Here is an 18,992-nt window from a genome sequence, read left to right as displayed (position 1 = left end):
TGACCTGTTTAGACATAGGCTTGCACTTGAGAAAAGTAGTCTTTCAAGGGTTACTCCAACCTCTTTACAAGGTTGAGATGTACATTTCCTTGGCATTGTGCCCTGCTTGTTTACTCTCTGGTAGCATGGTGGTATTCTCCAATAGCCTGGTGACATCTGTTGAAGGATCAGTGGCGTTTAATGGCTAGTATGTATACTTCACAACCTATGCACTCCCACCACTATTCTCGCTGCCATGTTCAAGTTTTTTATTAAATTTAATTTAATTTTTATGTTACTTAAGTGCTTACAGTAGGTCAAATATTGTTGTAAACGGTGGGGTAGATACAAGTTAATTAGGTTGAACATAGTCCCTGTCCCTCATGGGGCTCACAGAATAAGTAGGAAGAAGGAGAACTGAGGCACAGAGAAATTAAGTGACTTGCTCAAGGTCACACAGCAAGCATAGGGAAGCAGCATGGCCTAGTGGATAGAGCATGGGCCTAAGAGTCCGGAGGACCTTAGCTCTATTCCCGGCTCTACCACTTGTCTGCTGTGTGACTTTGGGCAAATCACTTAATTTCTATGCCTCAGTTACCTCATCTGTAAAATGGAGATTAAGACTCTGAGCCCCATGTAGGACATGTGCTATGTTCAAGCTGATTACCTTGTATCTACCCCAGCACTTAGAACACTGCCTGTCATGTAGTAAGCACATAACAAGTACCAGAAAAAACAAAACGAAAAGGCATTTTGGCAGATCTGGGATTAGAACCCAAGTCCTCCAACTTTCAGGTCTGTACTCTTTCCACTAGGCCATGCTGCTTCCGTTGCTGCTTTTACCTCTTGTTTACATTGTGGGCATATGGCTTTCCTGTGTTTGCAAGTCAGCCCTCCTTATGACTTAAGTTTTTCATCCAATCTTCCCACCCCCTTCTCTTTCTTTAACCACTTTGGGTGGATCTTACAAAATCTTTCTCAGCTGTGTTTTCTCATTTGCAAAACCAATTTGGAATTTCTACTGGAAAATTTTCCCCCTCCCTTCTTTCTCATAAAGCCGCACCTGATTTTGGAACATATGCCCAGGAGTGCAGCTGAAATCATATAGAAAACCCCAGGGAGCCTTTCCTTAGGCTATTAAGGGGCAGTGCCCTTGTCAAGGCCAGACTCTGAATTGTGAAAACGTTGCCTTTTCTTTCTTGGCCCCCACTTAAGAAAATGCGTTTCCTGCTGCCGTGGTGTTTTGGGTGGTGGTGGGGGGCAGGCAGCCTCATCTGAGCCACGTCTTTGGCTAGAGAATTCTGGGCAGGCTCTCCTGTCCTGTGATTATAGAACCATGAGCACATTTGCTTTCCATGGAGGCCTGATCAAGTAGCCCCTTATAATATTCCATTAGCCATGTGTCACTCTGAGTACGTGAGGAAACTGAAGCCTCAAGAGAGGAACGGATCAACTGGTTTTGCTCAACAAGCCAGCAGCCCTGACTGTTTTGGGGCTCTATGTCTTGGCATTCCCCGTCTGGTGTTTAGGGTACCGTGTGCTTGGGATTTGTCTGGCCCTTTAACGTCCGTGATGTAGTAATACATTTGGCATCAGGTCACTGCATCTCATGGGTCGAAAATCAGGATGTATTGCACCAAACTCCATTTCATTTGTGAGGCGGCTTTAGGTTTGAATTAAGAAAGGGAGGAGAATGTGTGATCGCTAGTCGCAGGACACTTAGCAGATGGCAGTGGCAGAAGGACATTTAAAGGAACCCTGTAAGGATTGTCTTTAGTGACATTCATGATTATTATGGTATTAATCATGTATGTATCAATCAAGTACTGTGCCAAAGGCTGGGGTAGATGCAGGTAGATCAGAAACAGTTCCTGCCCCATACAGGACTCACGGCATAAAAGGTAGGGAGAGCAGATGTCTTATCCCCACTTAACAGGTGAGAAAACAGAGGCCCAGAAAGGGTAAATGCCTTTCCTAAGGTCACAAAGCAGGCCAGCAGTGGATCTGGGCCGAGAATCCACCCCACCTGACTTTCAGTCCCATGCTCTTTCCACTAGTCTGTGCCACTTCCTCCTCATAATAAAAATTGTGGGATTTGCTAAATGCTCACTCTGTGCCAAACACTGTACTAAGCACAAGATAATCAGGTCAGGCACAGTCCCTCTCCCATGTGAAGCTCAGAGTCTGAGAAGGAGGAGAAACCAGTATTTCAGTTCATTTTACTGTTGAGGAAACTTGGCAAAGAGAGGTTATGTTACTTGTAGCAGATCATGGATTACGTCCCGTGTCCATTAACTACCAGGGCCATACTCTTACCACTAGGCCATTTTGGGGGGATTCTGTGGGTCAAGTCAATTGCAGGAAACAATTAATTTCTTTCCTTGTGGTTGAGGGATCTCACTTGTTTGTTGGGTTAAGATTTGTTTTAGGAGTTTCTAAGTCAGCTAAAAAAAATGGTTTAAGCCCAAATCTTTCAAGCAGAGACATTTTTATTTTCCTTCTTTCCTCTCTCTTATAAGCAGTGGGGTTAGAGCACACAGTACATCACGGGAAGACATACAAGCAATTGTTGGAACATTTGAGAGGATGTATGAATAATAATTGTTGTTTTGTATTTGAACTGTTCCTGAAATGATTATAAAAGGATACCCCAATCACTCTCAGATTAGCTTTGTATAATTTTAGCTCTAAGTAATGCAAGACATGGGTCTTACATTTTAAAATATCCAGGAATGACTACAATTTTGAAAGAAAGGAGATTAGAAACAATAGAGAAAACCATTTTGCTCTTTTTGTTTTGAAATCTGAGTTTTGGGGGCTTAAATGTCCAAAATAAATTGGGCCAAGTGTGTATAAATTATGGATTTCTGCGCTGTCTGGCAGGGCAGTGGTTAAACTCTTTCCCTCCTCAAAGATACTTTAGTAATTGTTATATGTAAACTGGGAGGTGAATCCCCTTTTCTTCACCCCTTCAGCACTTAAAAAAAAATCTGAATTCAGCAGTGTGCAAGTACGGTTCCTCCCTAGCACAGATCCATGCACAGATAGCACTATTCATATGAACCTCAGAGGTGGCTGTTTGCCTCTGTATCCTCCCCCTTCCCACCCCAGCATGCTGCAGCCTCTCTGCTTCTGTCACCTGAATGTCAGCCAGCAAGGTTTCAAACTGAGGCATTTGTGGCAGCAGCAGTGGGCCTGGTTTGGAGCAGCAGGAGCAGGGAAGAGGAGAAATGGGTGCTCGTACAAGCCCTGGTTAGACTGATAAACTAGTAGGCAGAAATTGTGTCTTTTTCTGTAGCACTTTCCCGAGTGCTTAGTATCGGGGTCCTCAAACAGTAAATACTATTGACTGAATTGGTTTGCCATTGTGGCCACTACTGCCTTGTCTGCTGGATGGAGAATCTGCAGCATAGCTTTTATGAGCTCCATGCTGGGCAGACAGGGCAAAATACCCCAGGGAGGAGGTGATCAAGATGATAGCTGCATTGGCTGCTACTTCCCCACTTCTGTGCTACTGCATTGCACAAAAGTCAGGATTTCTATTTCTCTCTTGGGTATGGGTTGGGTATGGGTGTGTGTGTGTCACTTTCAGTCTTTCTTTTTCCATTTGACCCTTCTTCTAGAAGTCCCACTCCCCACATCACCTCGGGCTCCAGAAAATACCATCCATTTTGGCATGGATCAAGTCTAACCTGTACTTAATACAGTTTTCAGTGTCTCTGAGGGGTCCCAGGCTACTTCAGATGCCAACTCTTGTTATTTTTTTAAAAATAAACCCTTCTCATCATGAGTAGCCAGCCCAGGTTATCCAGATAGGGCTGCCCTTACCTCCACCATGATCAGTTTCCTGGGAGTTTCCCTGCTCCAACCCCTTTTGAAGGTGATCCCTGCCTCTCTCATGCTCCTGGGGATTTTTATTCTCACATTGAGGGTAAAAGCATAAGATGCTTGGGCCCCGGGGAGCCTACATAAGCCTGGTCTAATGATGATGACAGGAAATTAGAAAGCTTAATCAAGAAGGTCAGCACATTCTTTGGGAAACTACCTAATGGAATTTGGTCCTGGTATGGTGTTAAGCTCTAAACCAAACTAAAGGTCTACAGGGCTTATAGTTCTGTCCAACTTTCTCTACAACTGTGATTGCACTCGTTTTGACTCCTTGAGCAATGACTTCATCAGCATTTGCTTCTGGGCTGGCCTCGCTATCAAAAAGGAAGGCAGGATCCCAAAGAATGAAATTGTTCTAATAACACTGAAGCCACGTTCACTGTAGTACAACTGCATTTGGTGGGATGCATGAGGAGAGTGGGTGATAGGAGAATCTCTAAAAGGTGGTGAGCTGAAATGGGGACACCCCAAAGGTTGGGAGGGTGAGGAAACAGTTTAAGGACATGGTGGAATAGAACTTCATTGCTCATACCATTTGAAAACTGGGTGTCAGTTTCCGCAGAAAAACCAGCATGTCACAAGGGTATCAAGGAAGGATCCTGTGAGGGTAGAGAGCTAAGGAGGAAAAAACCCAAAATATAACAAAGCAAAAAAAAAAAAACCAACTAAAGCAGTGCTAAGTGCTGTACACATCATACATCAGCCTGTATGTGTGCACAATGGGGACAGGACTGTAGGTCTCAAATTAGCCTTTTCTGTCACATATGCTCCTCTATAGACACATTTCCCTGAAAATGGTGTCTTTATTCATTTTCATATTTTTGAGTGCCTACTGTGTGCAGAGCATTGTCTTTTTCAAGTACAAAAGACAACTGTCTGTATATATGTGTGTACACACCCACACATACCCCTCCCCCTGCCTCCCCTGGCCCCCTAGCCCACAAGTTGACTCTTTTGGGATGGGGGAAGGACACTGTTGGGAGAAACACAGTCTGCAGAAGCTTCTTGTAGAACTGCCAGTCGGATACACATTTCATTATCCATTAAAGGTCAGAAAAGGATGGCCCTTTTAGCAGTTAGGATTTGGGCAGATGGCCCATGTCCTGCTGTTTGTTCATGTATTTAGATCTCCGAATCAGAAAGGCTTTATATAAGTGCAGAAGACCAAAAAATGAACTAATAAAAATGATACCAGCCACACGAGGTGGATGCGACTTAGCCAGATGTCCCTCATGAAAATTTGACCACATGCAAACTTCTTTGTAACACGTATTGCTCTTGGTTTTCTTTTCTTTCTTTTTTTTTCTCAAAAAAAAAAAACCTATTATAAGACACGCTTGACAAAGGCTGTTTTTTATCCTGAAATAACAGTGTTTTGGGGAAAGATAAATTCTGCAGGGAATTGTGTGAGTCTGATCCTCCTGGCTTTCAGTCATTTAGTGAAAGCCTTAATGTTAATTCAGCATGGATCATTGGCATTCGTTGGTGATGACAATGAGCATTTTAAAATTTTGATTTAAAAGAAATGAATAAAAATCGAGGGACTGTTTTTACAGTTTTGGCTGAGATCCTAGACGGTTTGGCCCAAAACCATGGCAGTTTGAAGTTGGGACCTGAGCCAAAAATATGGGGTGACATGGAGAAGAATCAATTAACAGTCTTACCCTCTCCTCTCCAGCCTGCTCACCTCTCCCCACCCTAGTGTCAGAGCAGGTCTGGACCCCGTGACATGGATGAGGTGAGGTACGGCATCAGGGTCATCTGCCATGTTCTGGGCACGGTCTGGGGGCTCGGGGTCACTTTTTGAAAACCTGGGAGGGACATTTTACTTTAGTCTTCCCTAGAACTTAGCCTCACGGGATGGAGGTCCAGGAAATCAATTTGCGTTATTCAGGTTGTGAATGAGTTGGTGTCTGGTTGTTCAGTTTATACCTTTCTTTCTTGAGCTCATTTGTTAGTATTACTGGGTGCCTGCTAATAATAATAATGATGGTGGTATTGTAAAGCGCTTATTATGTGCCCGGCACTGTACTAAGTGCTGGGGCGGATACAAGCACAAAAAGTTGGACACAGCCCCTGTCCCATGTGGGGCTCACAGTCATAATCCCCATTTTACAGATGAGGTAACTGAGGTACAGAGAAGTGAAGTGACTTGCCTAGGGTCACATAGCAGACAAGTGGCAGAGCCATGATTAGAACCCATGACCTTCTGAGTCCCAGGACCATGCCCTATTGACCATGCCATGCTGTTTGCAGAGCTCTGTTCTAGACACATGGGAGAGTGCAAATGTGAGAGTAGAAGCAGCCTGGTCTAATGGAAAGAGCACAGGACTGGGAGTCATGAGACTTGATTTCAAATCCCAGTTCTGCTGCTTACCTGCTGGATGACCTAGGACAAGTCACTTCACTTTTTTTTTTTTCCCTTTAGTGGTATTTGTAAAGCACTTACTCTGTGCCAGGCACTGTACTAAGTGCTGGGGTAGATACAAGCTAAATAGATTGGACTCAGTCCATGTCCCACATGGGCCCATGTCCCACATAGGACTCCATTCTTCTTCTGTCTCTCAATTTCCTCATCTGTAAAGTGGAGTTTCAATATCTGTTCTTCCTCCTCCTTAAACTGTGAGCCCCAGAAGATCTTCTCAGACAGAGAAAAACCAGCACCAAAATTTAGGTCTTCCCAATATCTTCTTGAATGTCCAGAAACACCGGAGGTGGAATGTTTGTTGCTGAGCCTCAGCATCACCCATTCTTCCTCCCTCCTCACCTTTAAAAAAAAAATAAAATTGTTAAGCACTTACTATGTGCCAGGCACCAGACTAAGCGCTTCAGTAGATGCGGGATAATTAGGTTGGACACAGTCTGAGGACCATGTTAGCCTCAGTTCACCTCTGTAGCCTAAGCAGCAGTGTGTGGGAACTCCTCAGCAACATTGTTGCGTGGCCTGGATAACACCATAGAACTGGAAAGGAAATCTGTGTGCCCACCAGACAGCAATGAGAAGCAGCATGGCCTAGTGGAAAGAGCATGGTTCTGGGAGTCAGAGGACCTAATTCCCATTTTACAGATGAGGTAACTGACAAGTTGCAGAGAAGCAGCGTGGCTCAGTGGAAAGAGTCCGGGCTTTGGAGTCAGAGGTCATGGGTTCAGATCCCAACTCCGCCATTTGTCAGCTGTGTGACTTTGGGCAAATCACTTAACTTCTCTGGGCCTCAGTTACCTCACCTGGAAAACGAGGATTAAGACGGTGAGCCCCCTGTGGGACAACCTGATCACCTTGTAACCTTCCCAGCACTTAGAATAGTGTTTTGCACATAGTAAGTGTTTAATAAATGCCATTATTATTATTATGTGACAGAGCCAGCATTAGAACCCAGGTCCTCTGAGTCCCAGGCCTGTGCTCTTTTCACTAGGCCATGCTGCTTCTCTCATTGTTTTTTTTTTTTCCTTTTTCCCTAGGCCTGAAAAGTTGACTATGATGAATATTATTTTAAAAGAGCAGAGGTTGGTTAAAAGGAGCAGTCTGCATGTGCTTCTTTGATGCCCCACTTTTGAGCATTTCATATGTCTTCCCGGAATTGGTAATGTCAGATGCAAATAATTTCCCCGAACACAGTGAAACCTGTGCTGCAGAATTCCACTGGGGAGATTAGTGGTCCAGGTAGTGGCATTACTAGTTCTGCCACTTTTATTTGTGGAAGATTTCAAAGTTACTAGGGATGAAAAGATTTAGGAAAGTGCTGAAAGCTCGGGGTGATTCATGTCGGCTGTTCCGGAGCTGATGGTGACTCTGACCTGGTGTGCTGGACCTTATTGAGTCAGATATCTGGCCAGGCCTTGTGTGGCAATGCTAAATGAATGTCCTCAGGCCCTAATCTGAAACACTGACCATTACTAGAGGAGCGGGCTTATCCTCAGCATCCTTGAAAGCACTGTACACGCTGAAAGTCCTACCACTTCAGTCCAGGCTCAAGAACTGTGCCTCCAGGCACATTTTTTGGTTTTATTCAGCCATTTCAAGCTTATTACGTTGTCCAAATAGGAGAGTGGTTCTTTCCAACTGAACTTCAGAATCTGGAGTAACTTATCCTGCCTCCTGTGCACTCATCGCAAGATCTTAAACTAATGGTCTAGGTTTCTTTTTGCTAAAACCAAACCGGAAACATGTGGTTGAATCCAGTAGTGGATTTTTTTTTGAGCAAGAAAATTCCTTCCCCTCTCTCACGGGGGACAATAGTCTTTATTGCCAAATTTTAAAAGGGCAACATGAAAGGAAATGGCTTTGTGTGACTATGGTCTTGTTCTCAATCGTGAGTGATACTTATTCAGCTGGAATGAATTTTTGTTTGCATAATTTTGATCTGGCAAGAGCAAAATGAAGAAGTTAACAGTTTTGCTTTAATTAAAAAGAGAAGGACTCTACCACCCAGTGATCATTTGTTGGGGTGAAACGCATGACTTTGTGGGCTAAACACACTGTAACCTTATCAATCTGTTAGTTTTCTAGTATCTTGCTTTCTGTTTCACTCTGTTTGGGACTTTCGGGATTGGGGGTTCCTGGTAGCTGATCTTCAAAAGGAGGGAAGCTTGATCTTTCCTAAAGATCTCGAAGCTGAAATGTCCTTCCTTCCGGCCTTTCTTCCTCTTCCCCCGACCCACTCCCCTTCCCTTCCTCTCAATCGCTTCTCCTGAGACATGTAGAACAGAGTCCTTGAAGCTCAGAATTGTATTCCGCTGGCAAGCCAATGTGAATGGTTGCCGACAGGAAGGTATTGCCGGTGTAGGGAAACTCCAGCTCTTTGTGTACTCTGGCACAAAGACAATAACCTGGTTGTACTTCCTAGATTTGATTTTGGTAGCAGGCAGATGTCCTCTCTCTCCTTTGAAAAGGACAAAAGGGAAAAGGAAAGAGAGAGGAAGTTGAGGGAAGATGGGGACTTGAGGAAGGTGGCTTATTGCACTTGTCATTAGATATCCAAGATGGACAGTTTGGGTCAAAAATCAATCAATGATTGTCTTTGACCTGGAGAGGTAGTGAAATTCTTTTTAGGATTTTATGCGGTGGGAGGTAGATGATTTTCAAACTTAAAGCAGCATCCCAGGAGGCCACAGGACAGTATAAGACTCTCAGGGGATATTTTCCCAAAGGAAACAATGGTTAAATTATTTGGTTGAGAGAAACTCAATCTCCTGATGCTTCCGTTTGTGTCTGCAAGGTAATTGTTTTCATTTCCCCAAGAAGGATTTTAACAGGGAGAATTTGAAAAGAAGCCAATCAGAGGAAGAGTTGAAGGGACAGAAATATTGAAGTGTTTTTGCCTCTCTGAAAATATAGTAAAATCCCTCTAACTTATTCAGAAGATAGAAATTTACCAGGCACAGTGTAGCTGTATCCTAAAACCTGTGGAAACCTGGAGGATTGCTCTACTATTAATGGGTTTTGCCAGCTAAATTTAAATTGAACTCAAAGTCACAGAAGAGAGGAGTGCCTTAAAGCTTGAAAGTGCGATAGCCCATGCAGTCTCAAGCTGGGTCTGATTGTAGAGCCCCGAGTAATAAAAAAAAAAAATAAACGTGGCAGAAGAGGCTCTGAGAACTGCCACTACAATCTTGAAGTGCCACTATCATTCTGTAAATGGGCATTGATTCCCTCAGAGAAGCCGATGTCTGGAAATATTTCTTGGGTTCAGAATCCTTTAAAACAAGTTGGGTGAAGCTTCTCCTATTTTCACCACAGCAAGTAATTTTAAACTTTATCAAACTTAGCTAAAAGGAAAAAAAATAGCTGATCCTACATGTGGGAATGATTTTATTAACAAAATCCTCATGATGCTTTGGTGCTTCTTGACTTTTGGGTGATAGTGGATCTTAGACTCATGGAACTGAGTGACATTTCTCCCATTTTTTTGTCCCACAGCACTTATGTACATATCTGTAATTTATAGTAATGTCTGTCTCTCCCTCTAGACTGTAAGTTTCTTGTGGCCAGGGAATGTATCTGTTTTTTGTTATATTGTACTTTCCCAAGCACTTAGTACTGTGCTCTGCACACAGAAATCATTCAATAAATACAATTGACTGACTGTTAGCTGGTATGGTTATAGTAAACACTGTTATTCTCTAAATGAAAATCTAATTTGAGAACCTTCAAAATTGACATCCAAAGCCCCACCACCCAATTCCCTTGAAATGTGTAAGAATCTTCTCCTACTTAATAAGAGTGAGAAGCTGTTTAAATAATCATTTAAAGGGTTACTTAACTAGTGGAAGACTAGCTGAAGAGTAGTGCATTGTGGCAGAGGTGGTGATCTCAGAAAGCTGAAGAAGTAAATTCTGCTCTCAGAAGAAGGTAGTTAGCCCTGTTGTCTTTTCAATCTGGAAAGGTCACAGAATTGAAATAAATTTAAAGTCCCCCAAACTGTCAATATTTCATTTTCCTCTGACTTTTTCTAGAGGCTTAGCCATAAGCTATAGCCCAGTGAGTCAGTAGTTTTATTGAGAGACTGCTCTTTCTGCGTTTTTTTTCTTTAACCTAGGGGAGGAATGGCATTGTTCCCATGAGCATGATTTTTACATGTGTTGGTTTTGCAGCCATTTGCAATACCAAAGCTAAAAGCTAGCAGGGATATCAGCACATTATCTAGGAATTCCTGTATGGGTTGGAACAGTAGGATTGAGCTCTAAATGTACATCCTGTTAGGCTCAACCTTTATTTTTCTTTATCCAAATTCTCACAACCAGCAGAAAAGTAAATGGGGAACTGTGAAGTACACTATATGGTCTGGATGAACTGCTCAAGTTTGCTCCCATCTTTTCCTTTTCCAGATTTCTTCTTTTTAAAATTGCACATAATCTTTTATTCAGGCCCAAGGGAAGTATTCTGCTGAGTGGTTTGTTCTCATGGCATTCAGAGTGTTATTGGGTTTTTGTGTGTGTGTCTCACAGCAACAGAGAAGAGAACGTGAAGCTCGAAGGCAGCAGGAGCGTGAACAGCGGAGAAGAGAGCAGGAAGAGAAGAGACGTTTAGAGGAACTTGAAAGGAGGCGAAAAGAAGAAGAAGAGAGGAGGCGAGCGGAAGAAGAGAAAAGAAGAGTGGAGAGAGAACAGGTGAGCCCCTGGGATAAGTGCTTCGACAAGTGCTGCATTTGGAGGTTTGATTTTTGGGAAGTGTGGGTTGCTTCCAAAATCAAGGGCAAATCACAACTGGGAAAAAAACCCTTCAGGGGTGCCTTGATTCTTCACTTACCCATGGTGGAAAGTTGGGTGGGAATTACAAAGAACATCTGCAGCCATAAAAGAAGTTCTTAAGTCTCAGCTCATACCAAAAGAGTGAAGAGAACCTTCAAGATTTGGCTGAGTCTCACAGAAGGCGGCAAAATTAAGTTTAGACAGAAAAGTCACATATGTACGTGTCCACTTTAGCCTAGTTTGGATTACTTGTTGCCTCTAATATGAATTTTTACGGGCATGTAAAAATTTACTGTTGCATTTGAGGGTGTTTTAGAAGAAATGACTAAATGGCCATCAAGTGGGTGTGTGGACATTAGAGTTTAGGTGGCACCAAATAATATGGATGATGGCCTTGTCCAAGCCTTCCCTTTACCTGACTGTCAATTTTGGGGGCAGTCCTCATTGGATTGTGTAAATGTCAGTAAATGACCTGATTAAGAAAGTTCTATTCATTCCTGTAAAACGCCAGTCATGGGATTCATCTTTTATTGTAACTCATCTGGTTGTCAGAGTTCATTTTTAATTTCAGTTTCTGAATTTTGTGTTTTTTAACTTTATAGTGGATTTTTTTGTCATTTTAGAATGTTAATTGCCTTTGTTTCATAAGTGCCTGTAACTATAATCAGAGAGCGTATGGGAAAGGTTCAGATCATGCTTAAAAACTGTATTTAAACTTAGTGGTACTCAAACTGTTGCATCTTCAGCTTCTAACGTCCATGTAAATTCAACCTGTATGTAATGAAAATGTCAGGTCCTTTTACAGTTTTGAAAAACATCATATGTGCCTTTGTGCACTTCAGATTTCATTTATAGCTTTTTTGATGATGGTGGCAAGTTCATGCTTTTAATTACATATTCCCTAACTTTATAAATATATATCTTGTCAAAAGGCATAATCAAACCATACAAACCCTAAGACATATTTCAGTCACATAATCAATCAGTCAGTCATATTTATTGAGCTCTTACTGTGTGCAGTGCACTGCACCAAGTGCTTGGGGAGTACAGTATAACAGAGTTCGTTGGTATGTTCCCTGCCCACAGTGAGCTTACTTAACCAAACTAGCTTTGGATCCAAGAGTTAATGAAAATAATGAAGAAATATTGACATTGCAAAACTAGGACCTGTGGTAAGATATAAATTAATCAGGTCAGACACAGTCTCTGTCCTACATGGGGCTCACAGTCCAAGTAGTGGGGAGAATGGGTGTTGAATGTTTCTTTGACAGTTGAGGAAACTGAGGGGCAGAGAAGTGAAGTGACTTACCCAAGGTCACACAGTAGGCAAGTGGTGGAGCCAGGACTAGATCTAGACTCACTTAGACTGTGAGCCCCATATGTGACAGGAACTGTGTCCAACCTGATTATCTTGAATCTGTCCCAGCACTCAGTACATTGCTTGGCACATAGTAAGCACTTAACAAACACTATCATTAAATTTTTTATTATCATTATTAGGTCCTCTGACTCCCAAGCCTAGGCTCTTTCCACTAGGCCGCTCCTTAAGCTCTACATGTTTTGGATAGAGCGATCTTAAAGAATTAGGGAATGTTTTTCCAACAACCCACATCTATCTAAATAGAATGGGATGTTGGAAGAAATGGTTGTGGGCATGTATATGGTGCTGTTCAAAGCACACTCCTTGAAATATGGCTTTTCCTTAATTTGGGATTTGTCAGCAACATAGTCACTGAGTTATAGGAGAACTGAAATGTAGTTGTCTATTATTGTAATGATCATAGATGGTGGTGAATAGCACAACTCCACCAGTTTAAAAGAAAATCTACATTTAAGCTTTAGGATGTAGTCCTAGTCTTCCAATTATTTGCTATCCTGTGTGATTATTAGCTACTTGAAGCATACTTGAGCAAAAGTGCTTGTGTTGATTCCTGTATTCACAATCTTCACTGAATTGATATTGCATATCCCTGACATTCTGTGGTATTGGAAGTAAGTACGTAGGTGAGAGAATACTATCTCTTTCTCTGCCTTTGGAGGTAGAAGTTAAATCTGGTTTTAAGGCCAAAGAGAACATTAGGTTGCCTCAGATTTATTGACTAGCGATTGTTGGTTCGGATCACATAATCACTGCCCAGCTCAGCAAAGAGTGGCTTGGTTTGTTTGAAGTTGTGGAGGACTAGATATGGAGGGAGAATTGGGATCTAGAGTTTGTCAGGTTTTAAGCTGCACCAAATAGCTGGGAAAATGTACACACTGGCCCATGCTAGCTGTTCCATAGTTTTCCAAGAATGAAAGGATGATATTTATAGTCACAATCTGGACATTCAGTGTCGGTTATCTCATAAATTTTTAAATGAATCTTTTTCCATCTTTTAGAATGCAGATGATCTCAGAGTGTAAGCTGACATGTCCTCAACCACACACTTTCTCAGGTGCTCTATGGTTCACACGACCCAATTTGGTAGCCCAGCAGAGGGTATGGGGCCGACTTGAGAACTTTAGCTAAGGCTTCCTAAATGTGTTTTTTACATCTTGGTCCCTAGAAAGCAGCATGGCTTAGTGGGTAGAGTACAGTCTTTGGAATCAGAAAGATCTGGGTTCTCATTGTGGCTCTGCCACTTGTCTCCTGTGTGACCTTGGGCAAGTCACTTCACTCCTCTAGGCCTCAGTTACCTTATTTGTAAAATGTGGATAAGACTTGTGGACTGAGTCCAACCTGATTAGCATGTACCCACCCCAGTGCTTAGTTCAATGCCTGGCACATAGCAAGCATTTAAAAAAAATATCATTTTAAAAAAAGTGAACTATTGCGATAAATGACCGGGGCAAAAGCAGTGTGTGGTGTTCCACTAAGGTGTTTTTGATGCATTCCTTTTGAATAAATTTATTGCTGGGTAATTTCTATGTGACAGGAGTATATCAGGCGACAGCTAGAAGAGGAGCAGCGGCACTTGGAAATTCTTCAGCAGCAGCTGCTCCAGGAGCAGGCCATGTTACTGGTAACGCACTGTATCTGTTTTGTTCCTTAGTTCTAGGGTTCATTCATCTGGCCAGGCCCAGGATCCTCCCCCATCCCGGCCCCTCTACCCCCGCCCCAAGCTGGGTACAGCTGCACTAACTCTATGAACAATGGAGCTTGATTCAAAGGCCATTCCTGACCTCGTAGTCGGCTGACAGGCATACATTTAGAGAAGCTCTCTATGGTTGCTCTGTTTTTGCTGCTCTAAGAGGAGGGCTCTTATTTATTTTAAAAAGTTGAACAGTTCTGGTCTGGTGGTCGTGTCTTTGAACAAGACCTTAGCATTCAGTGTAGAACGAGAGGGTTTTGATGCTGCCTAGGAAAAACACAGAACACGTAAAATTAACTGGGAGGCATTGGTTTAGGGCTGTTTCATATAACCATTCTAAAAACACCGCGTTGGCTCACTTTATAACAGTAATCATGTTTAAAATCAGCTTTGCTCTAACTGACCAATGGTTATCATGGTTAGCGACACTCTCGGATTTTCCAACAGGTAACACGCCATTTAAATTCCCGATTTTTTTTTGCTTTTCATTAAAGGAAAGAGAAGTGGGTGAAGTCTATTTAAAGGGACTGGTAGGTTAACAATGTCGGGTCCATTCATTGTTAACCTTGAATGCTCTCTCCTCAAAGGAATACAGGTGGCGAGAGATGGAGGAGCACCGGCAAGCCGAGAGGCTCCAACGGCAACTGCAGCAAGAACAGGCGTACCTCCTGTCGCTACAGCATGATCACAGGAGGCACCAACAACAACAGCAACAACAACAGCAGCAGCAGCAACAACAGCAGCAGCAGCAGCAGCCACCACAGCAGCCGCAGCAGCAGCAACAGCCGCAGCAGCAGCAAGTGCAACAAGAAAGGAGCAAGCAAGGTTATCAAGCCCCGGAGCCTAAACCCCAGTATGAACCTCCTGAAAGAACACGAGAGGTATATTATTTCTCCCACCCCCTCATTTTGGGGGCTGCTTAACTCAGGGGTAGGGAACATTGTCTGCTTATTCTCTTGTATTGTACTCTGCCAAGCACTTAGAGCATTGCCCTGCACACAGTAACCACTTAGTAAATACCATCGACTGATGGACTGATTGATTAGTAGGTCTTGGGATGTCAAAGGGAATATTGTGATGGATAGCACACTATTATGATGAGACTTAAATAGAAAGGCTTTTTAAATACACTAAACGTATAGTAACATAATAGTAAAGAGAAAGAATCCCTGAATTGTAAATTATTAAAGTGCTGCTGGAGGGTGGTTTTTTGGTGGGTGTCATCTTTTGTTTTCTATAAACTCTTCCAAGTGCTTGGCACCCTGGTGCTCAATAAGTATCTCCTATTGATTGGACTAGAACTTGCAGCAGAAACAGAAATTGGTTGTCTTCCCATCTCTGGAGACGATTTAATGCTGGAAGCTAGAGATGAGATATAAGGGCTTGAGCACTTGGTGTGCCACATTGATTTTTCCAGGACACTGTTGTATCAGCAGAATATTCAGTTGTTCATTCATTCATTCAATCATATTTATTGAGTGTTTACTGTGTGCAGAGCACTGTACTAAGCACTTCAGAGTGTACAGTATAACAATACATAGACACATTCCCTGCCCACAATGAGCTTACAGTCTAGAAGGTGAAATCTTTCTCTGAACATTCACTCCCTGCCAAGTGCCTAGTTTGCCAGTTTAACAATCTAGGCCCACTTTCCTCTGGACCAGGAACAGGGGCAAATAGGATCTGATTGAAGAATGTTGGGAAAGGCATTTTGATTTGTTTTGTGATGAAAAGCATGTGGGTTTTTTTTTCCCCTTTTCCTCTGTCATTGATTGGCCGAAGAGTAAATTTCATATCAATATCACACTCTAGAAAAATCTCAGGTTTAGATGACATTTTCTCCTATGAAATTATTTCTTTTCCCGGACTAATCCCTTGTACTTTTATTTTCCAAAGCACTTTCTCCTAGTTTGTCATTTTTGTTCTTTTAGTATCCCTAAGAGGCAGGGAAAAAGTGGTATTATTTCTACCATTTGGCCAGTGAGAAAACTGAGGCACAGGGAGGTTGTGACATTTCTGAGGCCCCTCAGTGGGCCAACCCAGTGTTGGGGCTAGAACCTAAGACCTACTTAGCTTGCTGCTATCCCAGTACCCCATACCCTGTTATGGAAAACCATAGTATGAATATTCTCACCAGAGTGGAATATATGTTTTACCTCCTTGTTTAGGGCCACATTATGCCTCATGCACTAACTCACTAACAGCACATTATGTCTTTTGCTTCTCTGATGCAGGTGGAAGATAGATTTAGGAAAACTAACCAAGGCTCCCCTGAAGCACAGTCTAAGCAGACAGGCAAAGTTTTGGAGCCACCAGTGCCTTCAAGATCAGAGTCCTTTTCCAATGGCAACTCCGAGGCTGTACAGCCTGCACTGCAGAGACCGGTGGAACCACAGGTAGCAGCAGAAAGTATTGTCGGCTGAGGGGATCTCAAGGCTCCCTGGGGTTTCCCACTTCTACAGAAGTGAGAGAGACAGACAGAGACAGAGAGAATTTTTATTGCTGAACATTGAACATGAACAGTGGTAGACTAAAGAATCTCATTTCTTTTATGTCTTTGCAAATAATAAGAATCAAAGATCCCGTTCTCCTTCCCTCCTTTACGACCTGCTTGAACCACAGTAGTGGAACTGTCCAACTTGATGTGCACTAGTCATACCCACTAGCTGATTTAACTGTTTGGGCTTTATTCCATCACTAGAGGGTCAAACAAATTAGGAGAGGCTGTCCTCTCATTTTAACCCAAGGGCACTTGAAAGTTGAGCGGTATGAAAAGAAAGTCAGGGGGGGAAAATCTGGTGAAGATGTATAAAAAAAACCACCTTTGGATCGAGTGTGGGTGGGGCAGGCTGTCTTGACGATGCATCCTCACAGGGTACAGAGCCAAATCCATTCTTTCTCTCCCCCCAGGAACGGGGTTTGTGTGGTACCAAGGTAGGCACAGGAGTCCAGACAGCTGGTGTAGCCTCCTAAGGACGTGTCAGGGCATGCGGAAGGGGCCGGGAAAAGGTCAAACATCTCCTTGCACTTATGCAGCCAGTCTGCTCCCCAGAAGCTTTTCTCATTGCCATAGCATCGTGCACTGCAAAAGATGCAACACCGCAACTGCCTGCCACTGCATTCCCCCTGCCCTGGGGTAGGGGACTATCCCACGTGGGTGTAAAGGGACAGGAGGAATTGGGAGCCACAACAGGAAAGTTGGTCCTCCCCTTTGGACCGAGGATGGAAGAGGACCCATTCTAGTTGAAGTCTTGAGTGTGGAACAGGGGTGGTGCCTAATCTACAGTGCATCTACCCAGAGCTTAGCACATAGATAAGAGCTTAATAAATACCTTAACCAACTAATTATAAACTGGTAATCCAGAGGCCTTGCTGGAGCAAAGATGAATTTAACTGGTGCTTGCTGCTTCTTCATGAATAGAGTCCGTCTGGCCAGGGCTCACCTCGGTATGATTATTTGGGATAGGAATGGTGAGCCAGGACCAGAGTCATGTTAATCCCCGCCGCAGCCTCCTCTTCCAGATGTAGGCCAGGTTCTTGGGTGGCATCACTGCCTATTTCACTCCACTTATGAGTCACGATCAAAGTGTGGAAAGACCCATTGGTCACCTGTGGATGGCCCTACGGAGCGTGGTCCGGACCAGGGATCTCCTGGGAGATCTCAAAGCTTCAGAGCCTTGCCTGTTGATTGGATCACTTGAGAGAGTCATATTCAAATTGGCCTGAACTTGCTATGCACTCTTTTGTATCAGGAATAACTTGCTTCAAGGAGGGCCTCCCCTGGCCAGTGAGGATGACTTTAAAGTGCTGTTTGAAAGACCCATTTCTGGCAGAGTATTAATTCCCTAGATTTATACCTATCCTTTCTTTGGAAGAGCACTTCCTCACTCGAAAAAGAGAATTTGCACTTTTGTCAAGCACTGGAATTGTGGGGCCATTGGTAGGAGAGACCATGGGCTCTGACTGTGCAAAGGATGACAGCTTTGTGTCTTATTATGTTCAGTAGACCCTGACCAGTCTCACTTTTGCATCAGGTGTAGGGTTGGAAGCATGTGGATAGTAGGTGTGATATTTTTCTTCTGAGGAGGTCAGAAACCTAGGCTTACAAAACACACACACACACACACACACATGCACTCTCTCTCTCCCTCCCTCCCTCCCTCCCTTTCTCTCTCTCTCTCCCCTCACACCAACCCATCCATATCTTCTCCCATACCCACCAACACACATATAAATGCATAATCAGCTTATATTCATATCCCCAGATATGTGCTCAGTACACCTATAACAAACACATTCACATATTCCCTCACTTCAGGAAGCACTTCCATGTGAGGGCCACCCAGAATCACGTTTACGCGCAGATACGGAAACCGAGATCTCTAGTTGTGACACTGAAAGGGATTGGGGGACGGCACCCACTTTTGGATAGAGAAGCTCCTAAAAAAATCTGAAGGGACAGGAAAATGGACAGAGGGAGTGGCATAGGAGGTGCTTAGGAACAGAGAGAGAGAAGGAAGGGAAATCAAACCTTGAAAATGAGAAATACATGTCTGCTTCTTACCCAGACAAAGAGTGGGTGTTTTTTCTATGAAAGTGAAAAACACCGAAATGTGACTTTTTACAAATATTCAACCTTTTCAGAGTTGTAGGGACGATTTCTGGTTATAAGCACTGTTCAACTGCCAGCATTGAAGCCAACCAAAACCAGTAGTACAGTGTCCTCCGTAATAAACCCAGGGAGCCTGCAGTTAGCTGCCACTAAAGAAATCACCTTTTTTATCTTCTTGCAAAACTAGTGTTGGGAATATACAGGATTTGAATAGAATACTGAGTAATACCAAAAGCATGCGAGAGTTCTGACAG

General features: G+C 43.2%; 1 protein-coding gene across 7 annotated transcripts in view; it reads left to right on the top strand.

The window, feature by feature from the left end:
* The window catches only part of MAP4K4 (mitogen-activated protein kinase kinase kinase kinase 4), a 268,656-nt gene that overhangs the window by 207,480 nt on the left and 42,184 nt on the right, over window positions 1-18,992 (top strand). For 5 of the 7 annotated variants that reach the window (XM_038742692.1, XM_038742684.1, XM_038742680.1 and 2 more), the window contains exons 13-16: window positions 10,813-10,974; window positions 13,971-14,057; window positions 14,714-15,007; window positions 16,361-16,522. In XM_038742692.1, the coding sequence (XP_038598620.1) occupies window positions 10,813-10,974; window positions 13,971-14,057; window positions 14,714-15,007; window positions 16,361-16,522 (705 nt within the window). The remainder of the gene's footprint in view (window positions 1-10,812; window positions 10,975-13,970; window positions 14,058-14,713; window positions 15,008-16,360; window positions 16,523-18,992) is intronic. The other 2 variants (XM_038742695.1, XM_038742687.1) reach the window with 1 other exon arrangement.

The sequence above is a fragment of the Tachyglossus aculeatus genome, chromosome 2, assembly GCF_015852505.1.
Source record: "Tachyglossus aculeatus isolate mTacAcu1 chromosome 2, mTacAcu1.pri, whole genome shotgun sequence".
NCBI lineage: Eukaryota > Metazoa > Chordata > Mammalia > Monotremata > Tachyglossidae > Tachyglossus > Tachyglossus aculeatus.
This window is presented reverse-complemented; position numbering and strand designations above follow the sequence as displayed.